Here is a 10,175-nt window from a genome sequence, read left to right as displayed (position 1 = left end):
TGCCCCTGGGCCTAGGGAGAACAAGAAGGGAGATGCCAAGGGCACCCATCCCCTCTGAGCCCTGCACGCTCACATATGTGCACGCTGGGGGCCTGGCACCCCTGACCTGGGCCTAGACTGGGCAGTAGACACATCCTGGGCAGGCTCTGCACTCTCCCCACTGTGGTTTCTCTCAGAAGCATGGGTCCTTCCAGGGAACTCAATGCTGCCCACGTGTCTTCCCACATGGCATCTGTCACTGGGGTGGGGGTTGGGGCAGGGTGGCAAAGACCAGGATAGCCTGCCCAGGAAAATGGAGGGGTCAGGCTGGCCCTGGCTTCCCCAGCCTCAGTTTCCCCGGCCTGGGTCAGTGCACTGGGTCAGTCCCACCCAGCCCCAACATCCAGCAGGCAGCCCCTCTGAGGTCTTCTGAGGGACCTGCCTGGACATTCCTACAGAGGTGCAGGGCTGGAAAAGTTGTCTCTGCTTGGCCACACAGTCCAGGGACAGGCTCCAGATGCCACTCAGCTGCCCTCCCTCCTCCAGAGACTGTTGACTCCACACTGACCCTCTAGTCCTGGCAGGTCTTCCTGAGCTGTCCAACAAGTGTGCACGGAGTCCTGGGGGCTCCCAGGCACAAGGCCTTCTGCACATCAACAACACTGGAGAGCCCAGACCCACCATCGTTTCGCTCACCAGACAGAACTGGAGCATCCATGCCAGGCCAGCCTCCATATAGGTCCAGGGCTGAGGCTGAAGGAGCCTCCAGCAGGGCCACTGAGTCCAGCCTTCCCTATGGCCCCAGCACCCCACGGGACTGTCTCTGCTGTACCACGACAGACATGTGCTTCTGAGGCCCAGGCTCCCGTGGGTTCCAGCCAGTCCCCCTTCTCTTCCTAGCACTAATGTTCTCTACCCCCATCCCTGTGCCTTTGGCAGAGCCTGCCCAACTGGGAGTCCCAGGCCAGAGAACAGTAAATTGAGGGCCTATAAGTGGACGATGGGTGAGGCCCCATGCTAGCTGGGTGTCCTAGGAGCCTGTGGGGGACCAGGGCCTGCCTGACCCTCATAGATCAAACCCCAGCTAACTCACCCACAGCTGCTCCTAGAGGCAGCCTGACACGTGAAAGCACCAAGGGAAGCCTTGTATTCAAGGCTGGAACACACAATGCTGCATGCCCGATATCCTAGTCCAAGAAGTGGCTCCACCCTTTCCTTACAGAGCCCCCTGAGGAGCAGATGTGGCCAGAACAGACCCCTCTGCCTCCACTGGGCGGGGCTCCATGGCTCGTGGTGATGTCCGTTTGTGCTTAGTACACCACCAAGTCTACGCACAGCATCAGGGTGTGAGGGGCCAGGAATGGCAGGGGCAGAGGAGCAAAGAAGGAGGCCTCACCAGGACCCAGTGCAGTCCCAGAAACAAGCTTTTTCTGGACCCCTCTGTCCTCAGTTGACTTCCCAAGAACAAAGAGAAAGGGGAACTTCCAGGGCTGCTGCACCCCCGGGGGGTTCCCGTCCCATTTTTAGCTGAGAGCACTGAGTCAGAGCTCCCTGCCCCAAGGTCCTCTTCTCTGGATGTAAAAATAAGAGCAATGGTTTCTAACAACTGGCTTCTATCTGGGAGCCACCCCCAGGGCAGGAGTCTGCAGAGTACCCAGGGAGCCTGTGAACAGTCACAGCAGGTTGGGACTCGGGCCCTAGGACCCTGCACCTAAGGTATCCTGGCCCTCTGGGAGCCCTGACATAGGGGCTGGAGCGAGTGGCAGTGAGGACCAGACCTCCTGCCGCTGGGGAGGGAATGGACACTCAGGCTTCCCCCTCATGTGGACTGAGCCTCTTGGTCATTGTGGGTCCTTCTGCTGTCCCTTCCCTGTATGGGGACACAGGGCAGCAGGGAGACAGGAGACTGCCTAACACCAATCTGGAGAGGGCAAGGGTCCAAGTTCTCTGACAGGACAGGAAACGAAAGGGCCCAAGGGAAGGCAGTCAAGGATGGCTCCACAGTCCAGCAGGGCCCAGGCTAGGCTGAGGCAGTGGTTGGAGTAGGGGTGGGGGAATCTGTCTGCAATAGGCTGGGACTGGGGCCTGCCTGCCCAGAGTCCTGGCAAGGGGTGTAGCAGCAAGGAGCTGTCCCTGCGCTGAACTGCATGATGGAGGCAGGCCTGAGCTATGGTTTCTGTGGTGGGCTGGTCTGAATGGACTAGGCTGAGCCTGGCTGGGCTGACCCACACTAACTAAGAATGGGTTGGACTGGGTCCAGCTGGGCAGGACTGGTCTGGCTAGGCTTTGTGTGACTACTGGTGTGGACTGAGCTATGTGAAGGGAGATACGCTGTCCTGGGCTCAGGTGGGCCAAACTGGTCAATCTGGGTGGTCATCAGCCATGCCTGACTGAGTTGGGCTGGCCTAAGCTGGGCTGAGATGTGCTGCACTGGACTATCCTGTACTGAACTGTCCTGGGCTGGGCTGGACCAAGCTGAGAGAAGCTAGACTCCGCCTGGCTGAGCTAACCTAAGGTGAGCTAGGTGGCGTGAAATGCGCTATCATCAACTGGGCTGGGCTGGACAAAGCTGGGCAGTTCTAAATCGTGCTTAACTGTGCTGGACTGAGCTGAGGGAGCTACACTTTCCTAGGCTGGGTGGGCTAGTCTGGGCTGGCTGGACAGGGCAAGGAGAAGCTGATGCAGGAAGAGTTGAACTGAGGCCTGGCTGAAATGTTCGGGGTTGTGCTGAGCCAGGCTGACCTAAACTGAGCTGGCCTGAGCCAGGCTGACCTAAACTGGCTGGAAACAATTGAATAGGGCTAGATAGTCTGAAATGTACCATCTTGGTCTACCTGATCTGAGCTGAACTACACTGGGTTATTCTTGGCTGAGTTGGACTGAACTGGGCTGGGCTGGGCTGGGCTGGCCTGTTTGGGTTGGGCTGGGCTGGCCTGGGTTGAGCTGGGCTGGCCTGGGTTGAGCTTGATTTAGTTGGGCTGAGATGGGCTAGCCTGAGCTGGGCTTGCCTGAGCTGGGTCTGAGCTACGCTGGTTTGGGCTAGGCTGAACTGAACTGGGTTGGGCTAGACTGAACTGGGCTGGAGTGGGCTGAGCTGGGCTGGGCTGGGCTAGGCTAGGTTGGGCTGTGTTGGTCTAGTTGGCCTGGTCTGGCCTGGGCTGTCCTAGGCTTGCCTTCACTGGCCTGGGCAGGGCTTACCTTGGCTAGCCTGAGCTGGACTGGTCTTGGCTGGCCTGGGCTGGTTTGACTGGGCTAAGCTGGGCCTTTTACAATAGGCTAGCCTGGGCTTACTGGGCTAGGCTAGGCTTGAATGAAGTTGACTAAATTGAGTGGACAGAGCTATGGTTAGCTGGGCTGAGTGGGGCTGAACTGAGCTAAGGTGGGCTAAGCTGAGAAGAGTTAGGCTGGGGTGGGCTGGGCTGACCTGGGCCAGGCAGGATCAAGCTGGATTGACTTGAGCTAAACTTGATTGAGCTGGGCTCAGCTAGTCTATCTGGGCTGGGCTAGGCTGGACTGTGGGGAGCTGAACTCAGCTAAGTTGGCTTGTCTTCTATGATCTTTACTGTCCTAGGTCAAGGTTATCAGGACTCTGCTCAGCTGGATTTCATGGACAAGCCAGGATGGACTGGGCTGAGCTGAACTGGACTGAGCTAGGCTGAGTTGGACAGGGCTGGGCTGAGCTGCTATGAGCTTAACTGCGTTAAGCTGTGCTGGGCTGAGCTGGGCTGAGCTGGACTGGGTTAGACGATCCATTTCTGGCTCTGCTGGTCTACCTGGTCTGAACTGAACTATACTGGTTTATTCTCAGCTAAGCTGGGATGAACTCAGCTGGACTGGCCTGGTTGGGCTGAGCTAGCCTCAACTAGGCTGGGCTGGGCTAGGCTGAGCTGGGTTGAGTTGGGTTGTTCTGGGCTTGGTTAGCTAGGCTGGGGTATGCTAGTCTGGGTTAGGCTGAGCTGAACTGGGCTGGGCTAGCTGGGCTGAGGTAGGCTGAGCTGGTTTGGGCTAGGCTGAGCTAGGCTGAATTGGGCTCTGCTAGATGGCGCTGAAAAGATATGAGCTGGGCTGGGCTGGGCTGGGCTGGGCTGAGCTGACTGGCCTGGGCTAAGCTGGGATGGTTTGGGCTGGCCCAGGCTGGGCAGGGTGGGGCTGGCCTGGTTTGGCTGGGCTGAGCTGGGCTGAGCTGGCCTGGTCCAGTCTGGACTGATCTGAGCTGGGCTGGACTGGCCTGGGCTGGGCTAGGCTGGACTGAACCAAGCTGGACTGTACTGTGCTGCACTGAGTTCTGCTTGAATGGGCAGAGCATGGTTGTGTTGGGCTGAGCTGGGGTGGGCTAAGATGAACTGGGCTATTTTGAGCTGGTCCGAGTTGGCCTGGGCTGGGCTAGCTGAGCTGAACTGAGCTGAGTCTGTGGGCTGTAATAGGCTAGGCTGGGCTGACTGGATTAGGCTTGGCTTAATAAAGTTGGTTGAATTGAGTCACTATGGTTAGGTGGGCTGATCTTTGCTGAGTTGGACTGAGCTGGCTTGGTTGGGCTGACCTGGGCCAGGCAAGATCAATTTGGGCTGTCTTGAGCTGAGCTTGACTGATCTGGCTCAGCTGGTCTATGTGAGCTAGACTAGGCTGAACTGTGGGGAACAGGACTCAGCTGAGTTAGCTTGTCTTCTCCAGTCTGGACTGTCCAAAAGCAAGATCATCTGGACTCTGCTTAGCTGGACAGAGCCAGGCTGGGCTGGGTGGGGCTGTCCTGTGCTGAGCTGGGCTGGGCTGGGCTAAGCTGGGCTGAACCAAGCTGGATTGAGCTGAGTTGGGCTGGGCTAGCTGGGCTGGGCTGAGGTGGGCTGGGCCTGCTGGCCATAATGGGCAGGACTGAGCTGATTTGGCTAGGCTGAGCTTGAATAAAATTGACTGAATTGCATGGAGAGAGCTACGGTTAGTTGGGCTGATCTGTGTTGAGCTGGACTGAGCTGGGATGGGCTGGACTGGACTGGAACAGGCAGGATCAAGCTGGGCTGACTTGAGCTGAGCTTGACTGAACTGGGCTCAGCTGGTCTGTCTGGGCTGGGTTAGGCTGGACTGTGGGGAGCAGGACTCACCTGAATTAATTCGTCTTCTCCGGTCTTGACTATTATAAGGCAAGGCCATCTGGACTCTGCTCAACTGGACTTTGTGGATAGAGCCAGGCTGGGATGGGCTAGGCTAAGCTGGACTTGGCTGAACTGGACTGAGCTAAGCTGAGTTGGCCTGGGTTGAGCTGGACTGAGTGGGGCTGGGCTAGACTGGGCTGAGCTGGGCTATGCTAGACAGATCTGAGCTGAGTTGGGCTGAGCTGAGAAGGCTGGGCTCCGCTTGGCTGGGCTCAGCTGGACAGAACTGAGCAGGGCAGACAGAGCTGTACTATGATTTTTTTTAAAGCTGCAACCAGCTTCAATACCGAGCTGAGCTGGGAACAGGCTTAGGATGGGCCAGTGGATCTGGGGCTCTAAGGCCAAGGGAGAGGGCCAGGCATGTATGGCAACCAGTGTGCTGTTTGGGGGAGGGACTTATGGTGGACGCTGGTGGGGTCTTTGCCTTCTATCCATGGGTGTCAGGGCCAGGTCTGCCCCTTCCTGAGAGGTCAGTAGTCTCAGATTCCTTGAAGGCCAATACAGGAGGGTAGAGCACCTGGAGTCCTGGATGGTCAAGTGAGGGTGTGATAAAGGAACCAACCAAGGCAGAGTAGTCAGGGGACTGGGAAGCCAAGCCGAAGGGACTCAGAGAACAGAAGACTCAGAGTGGGTGGCAGTGGGACCTAACCACATTGAATCCTACAAGGACATTGGGGTGGGGGCAGACAGGGGACATCCTGGTGATTCTTTAGGGAGATCTCTGGTCTCTGCTCCCTAATGAGGATCTATGAGTAGTCGGCAAAGGGGACAGACTGTTGCTCCCTAGAGGGGTCTCTGGGTCCCCAGATCCCAGTGAGGATCTATAGGTTGGTAGACAGAGGCAACAGCCTGGTGATTCCTAAGGAAGGGGTTTCTGGGTTTCCAGGCCCCAATGTGGGTCTGTGAGTGGGGGTTGGGGGACAGCCTGGTGTTTCCTGGGGGTTCTCTGGGCACCAATGAGATCTATAGATGGGTGGACAGAGAGGACAGCCTGGTAATTCCTGGGGAGGGGTCTCTGGGCCCCAGTGGATTCTATGGGTGGATGGACAGAGAGGACAGCCTGCTGATTCCTAGGAGAGAGATTTATGGGTTCCCAGGCCTTAATGGGAGTCTATAGGTGGGGCCTGGGGGGCAGCCTGGTGAATTCTAGTTGGGGGGTCTCTGGGACTCAGTGGGTGTCAATGGATGAGTGGGCAGAAGAAACAGCCTGGTGATTCCTGAAGGGGTCTCCAGACCCCAGTGAGGGTCTATGGGTGGGTGGGCAGAGAGGACAGCCTAATGATTCCTGGGGGTGGGGGGTTCTGGGCCTCAATGGTGGTCTATGGGTGGGTGGGTAGATTAAACAGCCTGGTGATTCCTGAAAGTGTCTCCAGGCCTCAGTGGGGGTATACAAGCTCTGAGCCTCAGCCTTGGGGAATGGGACAGCCCCTCTGTTCCTCAAGGGGAAGAGCCCCATAGTCCAGTCACTTCGGGCCAAGGGTGGGTACGTCCTGAGAACACCCCTGGTTCCTGAGCATGGCCTGAAGGTAGTGATGAAGAAATTGCTTTTGATGGGATGCAGAGGGGTGTTGCATGGCATCCTGGGCCTGGGACTTGTGGGGGAAGAGGCAGCATCGGACAGTGGGGAAAAGATCTAAAATGATCCCTTAGGCTGGCACAGGGTGCACTTGCCTCAGTCCCTCCACCATGTCACAGCCAACCCCTCCTCCACCCCAAGTCCTCCCCTCACCAAACACACAGGCCCAGAAAGCAGTCATCCTGGTACCTGGGGGTGACAATCCCATCCAGTGCTGACCCTCAGCCCTGTCGCCACAGCCTCCAGCGACCGCCCCTATGTCTTCCCCTTGAACTTCTGCTGCAATGATGAAGTCAAAGCCTCTGTGACCTTGGGCTGCCTGGTGACTGGCTTAATCTCGAAGCCAGTGACCGTGAAATGGTACACTGGTTCCCTGAACAGCAGTTCTGTGACCTTCCCCACCACCCTCCACATGGCCTCCAGCCTCTACACCACCGTGAGCCAGGTGACCGCCTCAGGCGAGTGGGCCCAACAGAAGTTCACCTGCAGCGTGGTACACGAACCGCCCAAAAGCAGCATCAACAGGACCTTCACTGGTGAGCAAGGGCTGGGGTTGCTACAAGTACAGCAAGAGGGACCACAGTTGGAGAAGAGGAAGGACTTCCAGAAAGTGTCAGGCTGAGACTGAGCAGTCTCCCAGGGCTTATCCCCACAGAGGGCAGGAGAAGAGGGCACTTGCCTTGTAGAGGCAGAGAATGAGGGGCTCAAATGTCACTACTGATGTTGCTGGTAGCTGCCCAGTGTGTTCAGGGCCCTGGCTGGGACGTAGGGGCAGTGGGGACTGAGAGAAGGGGACACAAGCTGGGACACAGAGCTCAAGGAGGTTAACAACATCCCCGATTAAAGCTGGCTCGTGGTCTCAGCACCCACTGGCCCTCCACAGTCCAGTCCTTTATTCACACCCAATCCTCTCACCCCAGCATGTTCCAAGAACATAACCTCACCCACCGTGAAGCTGTTCCACACAGCATGCGACCCCCGTGGTGACTCCCAGTCCACCATCCAGCTGTTGTGCCGCATCACCGGCTACACCCCAGGGTCCATAGAGGTCACCTGGCTGGTTAATGGAGAGAAGACTCGGGGCCTCTACTCAACCACGACCCAGCCCAAGCAGGAGGGCAAGCTGGCCTCCATCTACAGTGAAGTCAACATCACCCAGGGCCAGTGGGTGCCTGAAAAGACCTACACCTGCCGTGTCACTGTCCACGGAAGATCCTATGAGTCCAGTGCCCAGAGGTGCCTAGGTACGGCCCTACCCTAACACAAGCGCTAGCAGTCTGAGAGGGGGCAGGGTCTCATACACTCCTTTATGCCGCCCCTCTTGACCTCAGATTCTGAACCTCGAGGAGTGAGCGCTTACCTCATCCCACCCAGCCCCGTCGACCTGTACGTCAACAAGATGCCTAAGCTCACATGCCTGGTGGTGGACCTGGCCAGTGAGGATGGGGTGAAAGTGAACTGGTCGCGGAGCAGGGGGACCTCTGTGCATGCTGACCCACATACTGCCAAGAGGCAACAAAATGCAACAGTCAGTATCATGTCCACCCTGCCAGTGGACACCAAGAACTGGATTGAGGGCGAGACCTATCACTGTGTAGTGTCCCACCCACACCTACCCAGAGAAATTGAGAGGTCTATCACCAAGGCCCCCGGTAAGCCAGGGGCTGGTGGAGGTGGCCTGGGGCTAGGAGGGCTGAATTGGGCAGGGCAGTTAGGACAAGCCCGCTGACCTTGAGTGCCTTCCCACAGGCAAGCGTTTGCCCCCCGAGATCTACTTGTTCCCGCCACCCGAGAAGCAGGGGGACAAGGACAGGCTCACCCTCACCTGTCTAGTCCAGAACTTCTTCCCCCCTGACATCTCGGTACAGTGGCTGTGCAACAAGGTGCCCGTGCCTTCGGACCAGGTCTACACCACTGAGCCCCAACCAACTAGTGGCCGCACCCGCGCCTTCTTCACTTTCAGCCTCCTGGAGATCAGCAAGTCTGACTGGGAGCAGCAGAAGACCTTCACCTGCTATGTGGTCCATGAGGCACTGCCTGAAACAAGAATTCAGGAGAAATCGGTGTCGAAAGGCTCCGGTAATTGATATCCCCCTATCCTACCCTCTCCCGGGCCCTGTCTCCTGGGGCGGGGGATTGGGGAAGTGGAGGACTGGCCAGACCCTCCATATGCTGTGTAATGACCCTGGGAAGCCACCCCAATAAACATCAAGTGCCTGCCTGGAGCCCTGGGCTGTTCTTATGGGGGTGGGCTGACATTGGCCCTAGGACCCCTGATGAAGGGGTCCCCAGGAGAGGGGCAGGAGGAGTTGGGTATGCTCTGTCTGTCCATCTGGGTGTCTGAGAGTGTGTGTCAAACCATGTCTACAGGGGCCGCCCTCCCCACTCCACTCTGGGCCCAGCCTGCTCACAGGAGTCCTAAGGGCCAGGGCAAGTGGTGCTCTAGGGAGCAGCCCAGGGAGACCCTGATCCAGCCACCGTGGCCTCTCTCTCCTGGAGACTCTGGGGTCTTATCCCCAGGTCTAGCCTGCTGCCCACTTCTGCTGGGCACAGACAAGCTCTGCACTCACGGGAGCCTCACCCAGTCTGGATGAACACACACAGCCCCTTCTGGGTGGGAAAACCCAGTGAGTTAGACCCCCTCACAGATGGAGACACACAGGGACCCTCATCCATGACCCCACCTCCATTCACAACTGCAGAGAACATCACACATATACACACATCACACAGACACATGCCAAGCCCATCACACACACACACACCCCCCAAACCTATTATACCCACACACGCCCCAGACCCATCAGACACACACATAACAAACCCACCACACAGCCTCAGCATAGGACAGGCCCTCTGACCTTGCCCTGCCCACAGGCAGGTCACCCAATGGCTTGTCCTACTGCTTGGGTCCCATCCCAGACCCAAATTGGTCCTGAGGGCACACCCAAGCCCACCCCATCTCATGGCTGGGGGTCAACCCATGGTCATACCCATACACTCACTCACACCACACATGTCCCCATACCTACAGAGAGACATGTGCCCTTCCCTCTGCAGCACTGATAGCTGCAACAGTTAGGGCCCAGGCATACTCACAGTGGCCACTCCTGGCCCTCCCCCATGCCACACCTGAATCACCAGCTCCCTGTGGTAGAAACTGCCTCTGAGACAGACATGCAGAGGCCTCGTGCTGGCCAGGAGCCCACTGGCCCCTCATGGGTCTCTCCTGTGACCCCAGCCTCCCCTACCAGACTGCTCTTGTCTGCTGCACCTGACAGAAACATGCTCTCACACACAAACTAGCTTTGTCTGGGCCTTGAGTATGGGAATGGAAATGAAATCAACCCAGAGCAGGCTGCAGTTTCATGCTAGCTCCTGGAGACCAGAGCAGAGGGGCCAAGGCTTCTGCCCACCACCTAACCTGCATGCACCTCCAACACACACACACACACACACACACACACACCAGA

The 10,175-nt window shown here is 57.7% G+C and overlaps 1 gene segment (V, D, J or C); it reads left to right on the top strand.

Moving 5' to 3' along the window:
- The first annotated feature begins 979 nt into the window (after positions 1-979).
- Positions 980-8,919, top strand: LOC101356044 (immunoglobulin heavy constant epsilon-like). The segment is given in 5 exon segments: positions 980-983; positions 6,942-7,238; positions 7,623-7,946; positions 8,034-8,354; positions 8,452-8,919. Coding segments are annotated over 5 exon segments (1,284 nt in total).
- The last annotated feature ends 1,256 nt before the right edge of the window (positions 8,920-10,175 follow it).

The sequence above is a fragment of the Trichechus manatus genome, unplaced genomic scaffold, assembly GCF_000243295.1.
Source record: "Trichechus manatus latirostris isolate Lorelei unplaced genomic scaffold, TriManLat1.0 scaffold00053, whole genome shotgun sequence".
In the NCBI taxonomy this organism is placed as follows: domain Eukaryota; kingdom Metazoa; phylum Chordata; class Mammalia; order Sirenia; family Trichechidae; genus Trichechus; species Trichechus manatus.
This window is presented reverse-complemented; position numbering and strand designations above follow the sequence as displayed.